Below are 18,396 nucleotides of genomic sequence, written 5' to 3' on the forward strand. Positions count from 1 at the left end.
ACGGCAATTGCAGTTGTGTTTAAACAAGATAAATAAATGTTGTCTTGAAAACGGCTTTAAATTTTCCAAATCGAAAACTAACTGCATACATTTTTGTCGTAAATACAAACCACATAAAGACCCAGAAGTGTCTCTAAATGGGACGCCCATTAAAGTTGTGAAGGAAGCCAAGTTCTTGGGTCTAATCTTTGATCCACATTTAACGTTTTTACCACATATTAAATCTCTTAAAACTAAATGCCTGAAAGTACTTGACTTATTGAAAGTGGTTTCAAATTCTAAATGGGGAGGGGATCAAGCTACCCTTCTCCATCTATATCGATCACTCGTACGTTGTAAACTTGATTATGGCTCCAGCGTATATTGACAGTCTTTACGTTGAGGCCGATGAACCATCTCTTGCACAACGCTGTATGAAATTATCTTTACAATATATCACAAAACTATACTCTAACGAATCTAACCCTGCATATAACTGTGTCTTCAATCCTCTTTATGAGGATTTGTATAGCAAAAAGTCTTCTCTTGTACCACCTCTTGGGCTCAGAATAAAGTCGTTTATTGCTGCTGCTGGTATTGAGTTGGACAATATAGCTCCTTTCCGTCTTCTTTCCTATTCCTAGTCACCTAGTCCCAGGTATTTCTGTGAATGTGATGGCCGATCCTGCTGCCAAAGCAGCACTCAACAAATCTGTGACACCACTTCTTCTTCCATATTCAGATTACAAAGCTTGCATTAGAACGTATATCCGTCATCTGACGCAGAAGAAGTGGGACACTCAAGTAGGTATCAATAAATTACATGAAATAAAACCGTATATTGCATACACCTATACTGGGTATACACATAAATATTTGCTTAAAGGCGAGGATCCTCCGTTCTGCATCCCTTGTGATGGAAGAATCACAGTCAAGCATATCCTGCTTGACTGTGTCGAGTATTCCATCACAAGGGATCAGTATTTTAATTCAAGAACTCTGAAAGATATTTTTAATAACACAAGCTCTCATTTAATCGTTGCATTTTTAAAAGAATTAGATTTATTCACTGAATTGTAAATAGATAAATATTTTATTATTGGAAATTTAAATTCCTAACTGTGCTTGTTAGTGGCTGTATCCTCAGAGGGAGTTGAAGTACTGTAAAACTATTGTCCTCCTGACAGTGTACGTAAGTCCACAAAAGTAAATTCAAACTTTCCACGTTTTTAATGGTAGCGTAAGTGTCTTTTTATTTGCATGGCTAGATGTCCCAAATCGCTGACGGCTGAGGGGATGGTGTAAATCCATCTAGGGTCCATGCAGGAGGCAAAGGTACTGTAAGTCCATATGGTCCCTAGTATGGTGATCTACCTTCAGTTGTTGGCAATCTATAGCCCATTTTTATCTTGTATTGTCCTCTATAGATAAATTGTTTTAGGTATAGTCACTAGTTTTATATTCTCATCTGTGATATTCTAGTTGTTTTACTGTCCTTCGTTGACAAGTTTTATAAGAGATATATATTTCATTTCATAATTACTCGTTCTCGTCACGATATGGCTGCAATATTGCCGATGTGACGTTAAATATTAACTCACTCACTAAAAAAAATGTGAACCTGTTCTGCACCATTTAGCTTTGGGTGCCAATCATAAACTGATCTAAACACAACCAAACAAACGCATCTTCTGTCTGTGTCTTCATATCTTCTATATGCGTAAATACATATTAGGGTGTACATATTGAGAGCTTGCGGACTATGTGCAAGCATATTTTGCGATATGACACTATTCAGTAAGAGAACATTTATGTCGAATCTCACTATTTCTTCTGGTCAACTGTTCTTCTGTGCTGAACAGACAAACCATTTCCAATAACGTTAAAGCGTTCCCTCGTCATGCCGAAGACCCGGGTTCGACATGGGTGCAATGCCTGATGTCCATTTTCTGGTGTCCCCTGCTGTGATATCGCTGAAATATTGCTAAAAGCGGCGTAAAAACAAAACTCACTCACTCACTAATAAAATGCTGTTAGGTTTAAAGTGTGTTCCTATAACACGTGGTGGATCAACACTTTGTACTCATAGTTAGATTCAAGGTGCATCTACATACTGAAGCTTCTTCAAAACATCTACAGTTTGAGGAAAACTAGACGTGGTAAATTATCTGACAATGATTTGGTTGGATTCATCCATCTGCTCATTCAAGTCAGTCTGTCTTCAAGGTATGTGGGAAGTGGCGTACAATAATCTGAAGTTAATGACTTTAACAGTACAATTCTTATCTCAAGAATCCACTTGATCAACCAAGTCATATGCAGTCTCTGATTCTTTAATAAGCGTCTTTGAAGTTTACATTTGGGCAGGTTCTCCGGTTGGAAGCGTTAAAGTCAGTGTAATCAGCTCGCAGAAGAACTTTTCACTCATGTTTTAGAACACCTGTCGACAATCTGGTATTTTTGCCACAATTGTAACAGGGATTGACTTTCCTTGATTGATCTTAACATGTACGTACACTTATTATGGAGTTAGTTTTATCAATATGTTATAGAACCCCTAGAAGAGTGATCACTGTCCACTGCGATACATCAAACTTTTAAAAGTTGTGGAAACGTTGTTTGATGCTTTGTTGATGTTGTTTGAATATTTTGAACAGAATCCCGACAGTGTACTTCACAACTTCTCCGAAATAATTATTGTTGCCAGTTGTATAAATCTCTTATCGCCCGTCTCGGTTTTAAATATAATGACCCATAATAAAGCATGAATTTCACTGTCACTGATTTCTGAATGACCTCGTCCTGGGAACGTTCCGGTGAATACGTTCACGTTTGATCGCGACGCTAATCTCTGTGGTATGACGTCAAGGACAATAGCTTATAATCAGCAATAGCTTTGCACAACAGCTTGGGGATGTCGAGTCAGCGGATGAGTCATGCATGGGTAAAGTTTGATTCGTGACTTGTTTTAGATCCAAATATGGAAACGATGAAACAGAGTATATTCTGATGATGTTTATATCGAGGCCTACAGACGTGATCATGTGTTTCTTTTGAGCTTTTTCTCTTTCTCCCATACTTCGCATGTTGCGATTTCTGAAATGTTTCTTTGAACAAAATAAACAGTTTTGTGAATTATTGCAATCGCATCTGTTCCCGTGAGACTTCAAAGGAGAGGTGACTGCATCTTTCTTCGTATATTTTGTCGAATCTCTCACTCTGTGCCACAGTGAAGAAGTTCTTCCAGTCTCCACATTCACCTGTCAAAAGAAATTTATTGTTTCTCAATTTTCGTCTTGTGTACGACAACACCAGGCAGATAGTGTACGTTTGAAAGACAAAACTACTGTGGTTAACACATGTACGTAATCGGTCGCGTAATAAGACTCAAAAGAGAGTGTTATCGAAAGTAATCAATAACATAAGCACAGACTCTATCATTAGCATAGACTTCAGCAAAGTGACACAATGCACAAGAAGACTGACATAATATAGCACTTTATGCTATACTGACATTAGATCAGTTTTGATAAATGCATTTCAACCTGTTGTCATTAAATCACCACACAACTTGTACTTGTGTAAAAGCTGATAAAAATACCTCTTGCTAACGATGTTCACGCAAGTATTGGAACTTCGTCAATTTTACTAAAAACAGAAGCCCATTTAGTTGATCAGAGGTGGCTGAATTCGACCTTACTCGCTCACAAACCGTCCTCGTTTAGTTTCTCACTTTACAAATATTGCCCCTCTTGAGTACCACTAGCTGCACCCTTGTGACAGGATTCCATATCGCATTCTAAACAATTGGTCATTAATAAGCATTGCAGTCCAGGGTGATGCATCAGCTTAACGTGGCTGATAACATTGCAGGGCAATTCAGGACAAAGCGTCCGATCATTGCATTATCATTCTGCGATATTTGTGTTACCTTTCCTGAAGTATCCGCTCGTCCCGTCCTGCCATTTATAGTGATAGGTCTGATCCTTGAATGTCTCGCAAGCATTTTTGAGATTCTTGAAAGAGCAGGCTTCAGCTATATTCCTGTATATTTGATCCGGTAAAGGGCGACCAAGGTATTCAGCCATTCTTTTTATTTCTCTGGCACAATCCTGACACAAACCAGGCAATACAATGTTCTACAAATAGCATGAGTCATATATCAACGTACATTTCTACATTGTCTTCAGTGCGTACAATGATGACTAAACAGATACTGTATTTCCTTTCTTTGTTGTTGAGAACTATTACTGAACAATAATACAAAGCATACCGTTTTCATGTCTTCATACCGCACAGTGCACACTTCAAAGCCCTTATATGTGTCGGATAAGGTGGACATCTGTAGTCTGTAGTTGAAGTAAGACCCACAGGGAGCTGGGGACATTCAGAGTGAGTGAGTGCGTGAGTGAGTGAGGTTCTGGCGCTAGAAAGTCTTGTACAGAACTGATATTATATCAATCTCATTGTGCGTTATAGAACACATAAGTAGTGTAACCAGTGAACCATGAACCGACCTCATTAAACCTTACAACCTCATCAAACAGGCATGCTGCTTACACTTCGCAATAAAATATAGAAATTCGATGTTATTTAACTTAAGATTAAAATTCTTTTGTGAACACAAGTCTCTCGAGGCACAAGGAATTGAAATTCAGTGTAACCAGAATTGTTTGTGATGTCTACTTCCTTTTCCGACGAGAAATTTCTGATCGTGGGAAATGTAGGTCATTGCCTAAATAGGGTTAGTGGGACTCATGTTTTGGTATGTTCATATCACTCCTAATCAGATCCTGAGTGTTTCCTCATAATTTGGTAATTTTCGAGCATCGTGCCTCTGTAACTTATTTCCAGTGGTGATTTTATTTGATGACATCAAACAACATAGATGCTCCAATCATTTTAACACTAACTTTGGTAATGAACAGATTGTGTTGTTAAATCCTTCTGTAAAGAGCAGCTGAAATGTTCAGTTACTATTATAAGAGTATTCATTGTAGAAAACATGTACATGGAAGACTGTTCATAAAACTTACCGAATGTATAACCATCATGGAACAACTCAAGATAATCTGCCCAGGAGCCTGAAAATGTTGGTTTTTGTAAAGGGTTGTCTCCCCAGATTTGTTTGCTGAGCTGACTAAAGGAGGACACCACACAATCCTTTGGGTTTCTATGGACATATATCACCTTACATCCATTTGTCCATATGGCGTCTGGCATCTGGCTGCAACCAAAAAAGTCACATTCAAACTGAAGGCAGCATTGTGACCATAGATACAGCTTTTTGTTGCATCCAGAATACGAGGAGACGTTACAATGTGAATATTTAGCATGCGGGTGGAATTTTCTGAATGTCACAAGCTAGCAATTAGCTAACACATGGATTGGTTAGCAATCAATGTGAAATTAACAATTGATGTGTATTAACATTCGAGTTTTAACTTTGGCATTAATTTATCACCACTATGTAAGTAACAGGTCAAGTTTTCAAAATAAACTTATACTGCAGTAACATGACAGATGTTAGCTTCAGTCAACTCAACACTGAACTCATATCCAAGTTCAAGGTACCGTTATATACCTGGGTTAGAATTGTTCATTCTTAAACTATGCAAGTGTTATAATTAACACGCGACAAACGGAATCGGCTGCTCCTTTCATCACGACTTGTCATGTCACGGTTGACACATGTCATCCTACACACATGCGTAAATTTGGTGCAGTGGACTGTTCACTCACACGGCTGTAGGAACGGCTGGAGGAACAGCACCGGCGCGCAGTTCAGGTGAAACTCAACACAGCCTCCTACTGTTCAGGATACGTCCGGCACTGTTCCACCAACCGTTTGTATGTGAAGAGAAACGATTTTACATGGTAGCTTCTTAAACACAGTTTTCTGTGATTGATCATAAAGCGTCAGATTTCAGATCCTATTGGATACAGGTTTCAAGACCATGAATTATATTTATGTTTTATGCCTGATCCGACTTATTTAAACATTCATCGTTGAAACTTCTCATTTGAACCCAGACTTGTAGTGAATCCCTGTAGTACTGATATGAGTCCTGTTCAAAGAAATGACTGAAACCTCAAATGGTGGCAACAGTAAGAAACAATTGCTATTTTAACACAAACGCAAAATGTACCAGAAAAAGAATTATATGCTGCATTGCATATATGAATATAAGGGTACAAGCCATTTTGAAAATTTATGTGGGAAGATCCAGCATCAATGTTCTCCATTCTGCGTTATCACGCTACCTGCGGCTTTTCATGATGATATAGTGCTCACACAGAAACACAGAATGCACAGACAGAAACTTCCGGATTAAACCCTACGTTATTACATGGTGAACAATCACAAACACGGGGTCCTATACGCACGTATGAGTTACCTGGGTAGGAGGTGAGTGTGGATAATTCGAGGTGATTCCATCTTCTCCAGTTCCTCTTCGGTCCTGTTTTCGAGAAAAGCTGAATTCAACCAGTGTTTAGTGTATTCAGCCTTGCCGGCTACTATCATGTTGAGGATCTCCCACGTCCAGTGAGTACCTTGTGGATTGACATAGAAAGGGAATGAGTGAGTTTAGTTTTACGTCGCACTCAGTAATATTTCAGCAATATGTTGGCGGTCTGTAAATAATCGAGTCTGGATCACACAATCCAGTGATCAACAGCATTAGTATCGATCTGCGCCATTGTGAACCGATGGCATATGCCAACAAAGTCAGCGAGCATCACCCCAATCCCGTTGGTCGCCTCTTATATGACAAGCATTGTCTCCTTCACTGTAAGCATGGGTTGCTGAAGGCCTATTCTACACCTGACCTTCACAGAGCTCACAGATATAGAAAAGAACATGGTAAGCGACATATTTGTCCGTGTTGCTATTAGAAACTCTTGCAATGAGTAGGTGCGGATGCTCTTTGTTCTGATGGGTTTCTGAAAGTTGGTGTGGTCCCTCTAACGGTGATGTAGCGTCAGGTCCTGGTGATCCATAGTTTGTTTCAGACGAATTTAGACAATTGAGGTACTGGTGTCAAGATAATTATTTACTGCTAAAGGTCACCAAATCCATTCTTATGCTATTTGTACAAACCTGGACACTGAATGGGGAAGCAGTTATCTTATGACGTACCAGATTTTGGATATGTACACAAGAAGATATCGTCCTCCCTGACGGCGCACGTCTTCGCCCTTTCTATCTTGTCAACCAGGAACTTTGCTTGCACCAAACCATCATGTACTACCAAGTCGAGATTAAACCCAGACGCCATTGCTTTTTCTGCCAGGGCTGACATCTTCTCCATTACTGATAGGTATAGAGGGTGGATTGAATCATTCACACAATGGATAAGATTTTAAGTAGGCTCAATATCAACTTCCAGGTTGTCTTCGGCATAATCATATACACACAGTATCGGATTATGTCTTGGCAGTGAAGCAGAGGAAAGGCTAGAAACATAAACGTGTCACATCTTTACATTGTAAGGTTTGAAAATACTGCCCTTAACAGACACGTATTGACATACATCATTACTGTTAAAGATGTGTTACTGGTTACAGAAAAAAGACGCAGACTGTTTAGTCCATTTACTTACTGCTTGTCACTGACTTTAAACTTCCGTCTATGTTTGAAAAGTACCGTTCAATAGCTCTGCTTGTATGCCTCAGCAACGACAGTCGTGTATGTGAAAGAACTGGAATATGCAAAAAAGGTCGATTGTAATAGACACCAGCTGCAGATTCTGTCATGCTGAGTTACCCCTTTGTATGACTGAGACAACAGCTGTGAATATGTGGAATGTATTAAGTGGTATGTATGTGATAAAATCATGATCCAAATATTGCGGAATACAAATAAATGCTAGTTCTGTATCGTTACCCCTCATAGTATCTACAGAACAAAGACAGTGTTGTTGTGGTATGGAACGTTGACCTTAACTGACTAATCTAAACGACATACCACCACTATGTTTGATTCAAAGTCTATCTTCCACTTCATCACAGTTGTGTTTGAGCGTTTGAATAAAACATGGCGGGTTTTTTTGTGTTTGTTTTTTTGTTGTTTTTTTTTTTGTTTTTTTCAGCACATTTGTTAGCCGCTGCTTTTGACAACGTTTCATTTCAATCGGATTCAACGAATATTGGATCAGCTGCTTCACGGCATGTTCCAATGTGTTCTTTAGAGTTTAAATGGAATATCTTCTAAGGATACTATTTGACGATACAAGTTTGCTACTGTCTGCAAATTTGCGAAAATTGCTATTAAACCAGTAACTTACAATAATCATCTGAAATACTCTTCCGAAGTCGTCCTGTGAGTGGGAAAATCCTTCTCCTCGATGGTCGATGTTCCAAATTTATATGTGCTGGCTTAAACAGATGCTTCAGCTCCCTCAGCACGGCCATTTACATATACTGATTTATTGCTCTACTCCACATTGCGACTGAGGTCAAGGAAGAGACATAATTTACTTGTGAACTGTGGCAGGGGTCAGTAACCCGTTTAGATGACAAGAAGAGCCCTTGAAAAGTAGACACATATAAAAAGGAAAAGAAACGACTATCACTTCTGGAATTTCATCAACTTCTGCATTGTAATCAAATATTGGATTTCATATCAGTACTGATCTCTGGTTGACACATATAAATTATAATCTCCTCCAGTATATCCAAACTCTATCTTACATAACTTCGGTTAAATATACAAACTATGTCTCCAGTAAGTGACTGGATAGTTCCTTTTCAATATTACGGCAATAATCTTTTGAGTTAACATGTAAACTTAACACGTGCATTCATTGCTGCAGTCCTAAATTCACACTCCAATTAGAAAAATATTTGAAGAGAAGTGGTTGTGTACACGAGCATCGTCTGTACAGATAGTACGAAACCTGTTTGTCATGAAGACTGAAAAAGACTGATCTTATAATTTCACAAATGGATGCAAGGACATTCGGTTGCATAGGCAATCCTTATTACGGCTGTTTGACCTTTACAATATTACCGACCAGACCAGCGATCGACCCAGAAGTGGACGTCACAGAGTCACCACCCCACGAGAATCGCCATCCGCGGGTTATTCACCTAAGCAACCGAATGTTGACGAAGACATTGTCAGCAGCTACAACAGTGGGTCTTCGCGTGAGCCGATACACTGTGACAAGACAACTTCATGCTGTTTGCCTACTCCTGGGATGGGTTTAACCTTCTAGCATTGTGGGAACCCTCTCCAGTGGTCACCAGTACATCGCTGTTTATTGTTACATCGTCATTTTGCAGATAAAACACGAATATTGCAGTGTACCTCAACGTACATTTCCATTTCAACAAACGATGTTGAGTGAGTTAAAATTTGACATCGCATAGGCAATATTACAGCCATATAGCGATGAAAAAAAGGTAATCAGTCTAAAACATCCGTCGACAAAGGACAGTAAAACTAACTAGATTATCACAGATATATTGCTATTAAAACTAGTCATGAAATCTAATTTATTTTAACTCGAGAGGACGATACAATGTATAAAACAGGCTATAGTTCGCCAACAACTGAGGGTAGATCACCATACAAGGGACTATGGGGACTTACAGTGCTTTTACTACCTGCATGGACCCTAGCTGGATTTATATCATCCCTTCAGCTGCAGGCGATGAAGTGAATTTTAGCCAAAATTAAAATGACAGGGATACTACAATTAAAATAGACGGTAAAGTTAAGTTACCTTTGAATGCCTTGGGACCTATGTACCTACTCATGAAGACAATAATTTTGCACTACAAAAGATGTCATTTTTATCTAAATGTGGAAGAACCGCAACGTGCACACTTTATTTCCTTTTGTTAAATATCCATATTCATCTGCCTGTTGTTGAAATACCTACTATGTATAGTATCCGTGGTTCCATCTGTTTCGTACACCATTTAAGACATTAATTATCCTTGATTACGAAACAAGGCACGCTTGTGTTGACTACTTTAAGGGAAACACATGAAAAAACACGTACATTTCTGGAAGTAGTGGCAATTACGTATTCACCGTCTCAAATCTATGACTTAAGTGTGGAATGAACGGAAAGACTCAACTACCCAGTAACTACAAACTCTTGAACCTTATCCCTATATAGTATTTGCGGCAGGTTCTTTTCTCCTTTGTAAGCCTGGACACATTGATATATCACGCCATTAATACTGACATTTGTTGTGGTTGAATACAAGAAGCAAGTCAAGCAAGGCTAACAGCTGACAGAAACTCCTTTATTTGTTTTTGTTACAGATGAATACTTAAATGTTGAAAAGAGGTCCATACCGACACTGACTCTTGATCGTCTACTTGTCACTAATCCTGCAAATCGTAGATTGTGTTTGTATCTTGTTCATTTGTTGGATTGTATACCCAGTAACGGCTTGTCGCAACCGTGTAAGTAGCGTGTTACAGTGAAGTTACTCTGAAGACCACAGCCGATGACAGCTGGGAATTAGAAACTATTATGGATATACATAGAAGTGAGTGAGTTTAGTTATATATCGCCCTTATGAACATTCTAACAATATTACGGGGGGTGACACCTGAAAAATGGCATATTTTACCCAATTCGGGAATCGAACATGGATCTTGAAGTGAAGAACGATATCCCAACACAAACACACCCCACCCCCCGACATACGGAGGATGTGAGCGAGGCTTAAAAGATAACCTGTCTTAATGCAGAATATCTTTCAGAAGCTGACTCTGATTAACAAACCACAGTGCTTAGGGTACTGCTTTGTTTAAAGCAACCGTTGGATTGTTATTGCGTTTTATAATGAATATTTAACCTCTCCTGAAATGTTCTCAGTCATTACAGAAACTCTATATCAATACAAGGTCATGTTGTTGAACGTTGTAATTGTATTACCGCACGTCGAGATATAGATACACTAAACGACCTTTCGTGTAATGCCAATTTTATTAAACGAGTAAATAATTTGATATCAAACGAACAAACACAAGCTTGATACTAAGTCGTTCCCGTGTATAATAAACATGGTATCTCACGAAGGCGACTTTATTATTCTGCATATTACTCTACAGCATGAATAATTTATTGACAGAAACGGTGGCGAAATTGCCTACAGTGTGATGACGCTCAGCTTTCAGGCAAAGTCTAAGACGACTGCAACAGCAGCATTGGCATTGTGACGTCATAACTGTGAACCTACATGACGTCATACATCTAGTGTTACATTACTTAGCGTAACATTTCCGTGAAATATATCATACTGCAGTATATTCCACGGGCGAGTAACAATCAGTACTATACCATTGCGCTCTGTATAATACTTAGTAGTACTGGTGAGTAATAAGGGCAGCTGTGTGCAGGATTCTGTATTTGTATCCTGTTTGTGTGAAGTGTAATTCACCATAACATATATAAAAGTAAGCAACCGTTATCATGTCTCACGAAGGGGAATTGTATGCATCTATCATCACACATACATCTGTAATGATCCTGTTTTCAACTAAAAAAAACCCATCAGCGTAGACCTATCGCAGAGATCTGAAAATAGGAACTATTTGTGACAGTGTTGTCACTTATCATAGCTTTAGCCACTCCGGAACGGTGAAGTCCCTTGATTCAATCTCCCAGCTCGAGGTACCGGAAGATCTGAGTTGAGTAACTCATGATTGGCGTATGAGACGACTCACAGGATCGGTAGTCAGACACGTTGATCTGCTTGAAAAGTGTCATTGTATGCAGAGGTAGATGCCCATGCTGTTGATCACTGGCCTGTCTGGTCCAGGCTCAATCATTTGCTGATCGACCCCACACAACTGGAATATTGATGGGCATCAAATTAATCCTAGCTGCTGCCTGTACCACACGAGGATGTGTGATTTGTTTTGTTTCCAAAGACGTCATAATGGTACGATAATTATTTATCGTATAAATAGAACACACATCTATCCGCGTGCCCCTTTCTGGCTGGTTGCTGTATAGGGGCTCAACTAATACAAAATGACGTCATCGAACATCTGCGTGACCTCATTTCGCGGAAGTCAATGATCTTGGAAAACTCTGTGGCGGTGACCTCATTTTCACCAAGACCTTGAGCGGTCCTCACGGGTCATGGATGTATTTTTAGGTCAGACGCATAGCAACCATACAGACAGATCAACCGGTTCCATCCGTTTTCATGTTTTACCTATATAAACCCCTTTCATTTCGGATCATGCATCAGTTTCATTCCTGAATACACACCACATCCACGTCTCTCTCTCTCCCTCTTGAAAATGGAAGCCCTTGATAATCTGAGGAAGAATTATTCTGACCTCGTGCAAGCGATAGAGAGAGTAAAAGAGGTGGTCAACAGACTGGTACATTTTGGAGTGCTTACCATCTTCATGAAAGCTGAGATTATTCAGAAACGACAGACGTCTTTTGATCGGGTTAGAGAGCTCCTGTCCGTGTTACCTAGACGAGGCTCCCAAGCATGCACCCTGTTCTGCAAAGCCCTGGAGGAATGCGGAGATATACAGGCCAAGACATTGCTGGGACTAGAGACAGACAAGACCGAATATGATGATGGGTACCTATGTATGGACAGTATCCCTCTCAAACCTCAAACACAGGTCCAAGGACGATTGACTTCGTTTCAGTCTTGGCCTGTGCAGATGAAACAAAGTCCTAGTCAAATGGCACGGGCAGGATTTCTGTATTTGCTCTGAGGAGACGCTTGCAAGTGTGTTCAGAGTGGTGTCATTCTCAAGAACTGGGACGTAGAACATAATCCTTGGAGTGAACATGAAACACGGTCTCCAAACTGTCCGTTCTTGGCCCTGGTGGGAGTACCTCAGAAAGAGATGGGCCACTGGGATAGTCATATGGATTTACATGTTCAAGAGATGGACTGAACGTATTTGTGACTATTTTGGTTGTAATTGGTTGATGTGAATGTCCTAACACAAGGCTGATCTCGAAGAGCAAGGTATACGTGTTTTCACGTATCCATGAGCTGAATAAAGACGTGCTGAATGAGAAACGGTCGCTGTACATGAAGCGGGGTTTAAACCAAGACCTGATCCAAGTCAAACTGAGAAAATTCGTTTGGACAGCGTTTCAAGAGACGTATGCCCGATTTATTACTTATCTGTACCATATGCAGTGGGGTCCAAAGACACGTGAATTACTCAAGGAAATACAAGACTGGAAGAATGGATTTGATCATTATTTTCCAAGCTTTTTATTGGTACAAAAACTGGGTTGAGAATCTTTTTGATGACCCTGATTTTTCTGATGATGATGATGATGATGATGATGATGATACAGTGAGCGAGAATGATGAAGCACCATAAGACAACAGATGTACTGTTGATCATATTCTTTACATACCTGTAACAGTGTTTCAAGTTTCTGACAACCGGCCTTGTGTTGTGAGATATTTCAGTTGGCCCATATGTTCAGTATAACTGACAATTTTGGAGGTACAACTAAGCCTTTTATTACTCCGTGGAGTTTAATAAGCTTAGTACATCTATCGTTCACAGGCTGTATGATATGATTCACTTACAGAGAAAGTATCAAAAAATTCCATAGTGTCCTATGACCAGGAATAGGAATGTACTTAGCACCGTGAACAGACAATGCGCCTGGATATGAGCACCATATAAGCGTAATGTTACTTTTACATTTTTGATGTATAATTACCTTTACTGACGTCTCCACTTGAGCCATTTTGCCATCGAAAGTGGTAGGTTTGATCTTTGAGGTTCTCATTAGACTGCTTGAGATTCTTAAAAGAGCATGCCTCGGAATCTGACATGCTCTATCCGATAGTAGGCGCCCAAGGTAATCTGCCATTCTTCATGTTTCCTGAACACAATCCTACAAAGATAACAATTCCAAGATGATTTAAACTGTGAAAAACTGTGTATATATTAACACCATGATAATTCATCTTCTATGTATATTCCTATCCTCGGAAGCACGTGTTAATATCGCTAGTTATTTACGTAACTGAAAACCTAAGCTCTGTTGCAAGAGTTGTGAACACTACCTGTAATAAACATTCTGTTAGCTAAGTTACTTCCCAAAGTGATCACTATTTCTAACTGATGACTCTGCAGTTATCACATAATCACATAGTTCAGTTAAGGACTGAGGATCGAGTGCAATATTAGTAACAGATGCATTATCAATATAGAAACCGTTGATAACCATTTGTGCTATTTCTATTGACTTGGAAACATTCGTTCCCTCGGAACTGAATACAATGCATCTATATGTAAACTCCACCCAAACAAGCATATTTCTTCTACAAAGTCAGCTCAAGAGGATACGTTCGGGACAAGCACGAATATTCATTTCTGTCTTGCCAAGAACTGGGAAATACCTTTTTCATGTCTTCATACTGCACTCTGCATATTTCAAATTCTTCATGCTAAATGTTGGCCCACTCAGTTGTGTGTGGGAAATAAGGCCCACGGGGTACTTGAATAAATGAAAAGAAAACCAACGTGTACCCGTTGCAGATTAGATTGATTTTCACATCGCCTGTTACGATCATGTTGAGCATCTCTCATACCCCATGAGTACCATGAGTGGTCGACATTAAAACGGAAAGCAACTGGAAACATTTATAATCTGTTTATATCGATAAACCTCATTATGTACGTCTCTCACAGAAATATACCTCCATTGTACATGTTCGTTGATAAATATAGTGGCGTTCATAAGAGATACCAAGACACAAGATAAAGTGGAAATTAACATTACATTTAGTGATGCAAGAATGGTATTGGGTATGTTGTTCTTCTTCAAGGTTATTAAAGTCATTTGAATGTCGTCTGAGCTTCTCTATATCAGCAAGTCATAAATTGAGTGAAAATGCATCCTTAGTGCATGATTGAAGTGAGGTGCGTTAGTAAGTGTATGCAAGACGATGTTAGCATTAGTTCCCATCTGTCACACCTTGAGACCATGGAAGTACACGTTACACATTTTGTGGAATAAACCTCAAGGCCACATGCTCGACGAGCAAACACGTGTACACTTTGCCCAATTTCCACCAACTGAAAACAAACACCAGTCACGAAAACCCATCAAAATCTCCATGAAAAGATAAGCTGAATCCAAAGTTCAGAAATATATTAAATACACATTGTTTTTGTGTGTATCAGCAGCATTCACTTGCCTTCATCTCATTGACAAGGCGAAAAGACAAATATGGCTCCAGTTTTTCTTGTTCACAGTTGTTCCGTTATTCTCGCTTATGTTTTGTGTACAGCAAATCTGAATAATCATTGCTAAACATGGGAACCTACCACGAGACGCCTTTTCATGTCCATGTCAGTTGCAGATACCTATCTCTGAGAAAGATCGCCAAAGACAGGGATGGAAACATGTTTTGCAATTAGCGTCAGAATGTACCATGACTGACAATGTACAATGTGCAGTGATTAGAACAAATGTTAAGGCAATATTTTGTATGACTGTACGATGCGTGAGTTAATATTTATTGTCGGCAATATTACAGCGATATGTGAAGAGAACAATTAATTAGAGATCAATAATATTTGAATCGCTAACACGGCCGTTAGTCGGCCGTTTCAGTGTATCATCTGATCTATGCTGCTGACGTTATCTCTCACTTGTTTCTCACGATCACCCATTGTGTAGGTCACGTGTCTATGTATATATGAATATGCAAATATACCACTATGAGTATATAAACATATATAACGAAACCACTGAGTTGTGAACAATGTTTATTTCAAGAACGATTCTTTATGTACTAACTGCACTCCACAGATCAGATGTCGTAAATCAAGTGGAACAGCTTGAATGATGTCTGTTTATGACTTGACTGCCTAGTTTGTCAGCAAGCCTCCGTGACATCGCATTGTGGTCGTGCATTATTGGCTGTAAATTCTTACCTTTGTAAACAGATTGCTTTACTGGTAACTATCATTTACAGGAGAATTGATGCCGTCGCTAAGTTTCATCTGTCCATAAACAACTTTTTCACATTCTGTTCAAAACGTCACATGTGTAAGTACCCTTTCATCAAAAGGATTATTCTTACCACATGTTTCTAATCGTAGAATGTGTGTTGTTAAAGTATGGCTAATTTTGACTACGATCGCCACAGCCTTAAGGGATGATGTACATTCAGCTAGGGTCCATGCAAGTAGTAGAGATAATGTATGTCTCCATGACCTCTGGTATGGCGATCTACCTTCAGTTGTTGGCGATGTATAGAACCTTATACTGTTTTGTCTTTTCGTAGTTAGGATAATTTATATTTTTATACCAGTTGCACAATTATATCTGCGATATTCTGTTTTGTACTGTTCTTCAAGGACAGGTTTTTATTATTATTTATTGTACGTAAGTTCAGAAATTAAATTTCAAAGTGAATTTATACTTCCCAGGTTTTTAATCGTAGTATCTGTGTTATTTTACTTTTGGCTAAAATGTCTGACAATCGCCAGCGGCTGAAGGGATGGTGTAAATCCATCTAGGGTCCATGCAGGAAGCAAGGGTACTGTAAGTCCCCATGGCCCCTAGTGTGGTGATCTACCGTCTGTTGATGGCGATCTATAGCCTGTTTTTTATACTGTATTGTTCATATAATAATAGCAGTTTTAACTTTCCGAACTAGTTGTAATGCTAATTGTGATATTCTAGGTGTTTTACTGTCCTTTGTTGACAGGTTTTATAATGTACATATGGTCCTTTCCATTGTTGAATGTTCTCGTCACGATATGGTTGAAATACTGACGTTAAATATTAACTCACTCACTATGATCATTTATTAGGCTGAAATATTGCCGATGCGATTTATAAAATCTTTGTTCACTCACTCATTCAACTTCACACCCAGTGGAATCCGTTTCTGAGGATAGTTGAGACTGGGCATTAGTTCAGGTTGAAGGGTTATACTTCAAATAGGGCAAACATATATACCATGATAGTATAACAAATGTGTCTTTTTGAAACTGGGGATGAGATGCGTGTTATGATCGGAATGGCTGACCCATATTTAATGCTGTCACTTCGTGATAGTTTTCAAACCGATAATTCGTGAGGGTTGATCCTGACACGGGTTTTCATCATTTGTAGGCTATGACACTCCTACATAATGAACCGTGAATCCCATGTTGGATGCAAACATGTAAAGCGTATAACTGACACAGAAACTGCCTGTAGCTGAACTTTCATTTACCAGCCAGCCATCAAGGCCTGCTGCTACCTGCAGGCCTTACAATCTACAGGGCCGAATGAAATCTCTTGGCCCACTCGGTTAAAGTCAAACCAAAACAAACAAAGTAGATTACATTGTACAGAGTTCCACACTGATCCTACAAAATCAAGCAAAGCCTTTATGGCACACAGGGGACTTTCTATTTGTTTGACATTCCTATGTCAAAGCGCTGAAATACCTGGAAATAAAACTAGAAATTATCGTAACATGATGCATCGTGGAAAGTTACTACAGACAAAATGGGAAACATCTTTCAGTTGAGAAATAATTGACATATAATGTACTGAAGGCCATGAAGGCCTGCACATATTTGAAACTGACGGCCCGATACATTAAATACCGGCGCTGGGCCTCCATTCTTATTTCGAACGCTGTTTACATCATGTGTAAATTCTATTATCGGCGACGATGTTTTTAGTTAGAATTTGACAATACAACCAGAGACAAATTACCTTCCTCTCTTCCTGTACTACATATTTTGGGTTGTGGTTGTAGGTTTCACATGGTGGAAACCATTTGGACTGTCTCAACCTATTATTTCGCGTGATAGTTTTAAGCCTTGCTTGATAGTGGACATTCGAATGTAATCACTCAGTGAAATGGAAATTTGTTGATGTCAAATAAAACTTAAACTTTGACGTTGAGACTGTCAAGTACGTGAATCTGTAGTGTATGATAGTGAGGAACGAGGCTTCGCCAACAAAGCAGGTGCGCAGACGTAACGACCTCTGTCGCCACAGGCAAAAGGGAGTAAACGAAAGCACTTGTAACATTTACCCCAAGATTCTCTCACCCGCCGCCTTTTGGGCATATAGAGACGTGGAGCTTGAAGCCACAGTCGAACTTTCTACCTCTTACTACAAGCAAAGGTCTCCGGAGATCTAACGCACAACTGCCAGAGCTAGGCACCAACTAGTAATCGCCATCACAGGACGTCGGCTATTTAACCTTTTCAGCTGTGACAGCTTCCACAAACACGAAGGTCTAACAAAGTGTTACAATATGTACTGAGAAAGTGTAATCCCAAATATATGTATACCGCATCCCTATGTTTCTTCAATCGGGGCGGGTTCGCGAATAAACAGTTTGCTCGTCATGCCGAAGACCCCGGTTCGATTTGCACAATTTGTGAAGGCCTTCCATGACATTTTATGAATATTGCTA

General features: G+C 39.4%; 1 protein-coding gene across 1 annotated transcript; it reads right to left on the minus strand.

The window, feature by feature from the left end:
* Window positions 1-3,114: 3,114 nt before the first annotated feature.
* Window positions 3,115-7,295, minus strand: LOC137280737 (sulfotransferase 1C2-like). Its single transcript, XM_067811956.1, has 6 exons — window positions 7,121-7,295; window positions 6,378-6,534; window positions 5,016-5,206; window positions 4,253-4,356; window positions 3,911-4,091; window positions 3,115-3,239 (listed from the first exon to the last, which is right to left on the minus strand). Exons 1-6 carry the CDS (start codon window positions 7,290-7,292, stop codon window positions 3,115-3,117), a joined length of 930 nt encoding a protein of 309 aa, XP_067668057.1. The 5' UTR covers window positions 7,293-7,295.
* Window positions 7,296-18,396: the final 11,101 nt, after the last annotated feature.

This window comes from Haliotis asinina, chromosome 4 (genome assembly GCF_037392515.1).
Source record: "Haliotis asinina isolate JCU_RB_2024 chromosome 4, JCU_Hal_asi_v2, whole genome shotgun sequence".
Lineage (NCBI taxonomy): Eukaryota > Metazoa > Mollusca > Gastropoda > Lepetellida > Haliotidae > Haliotis > Haliotis asinina.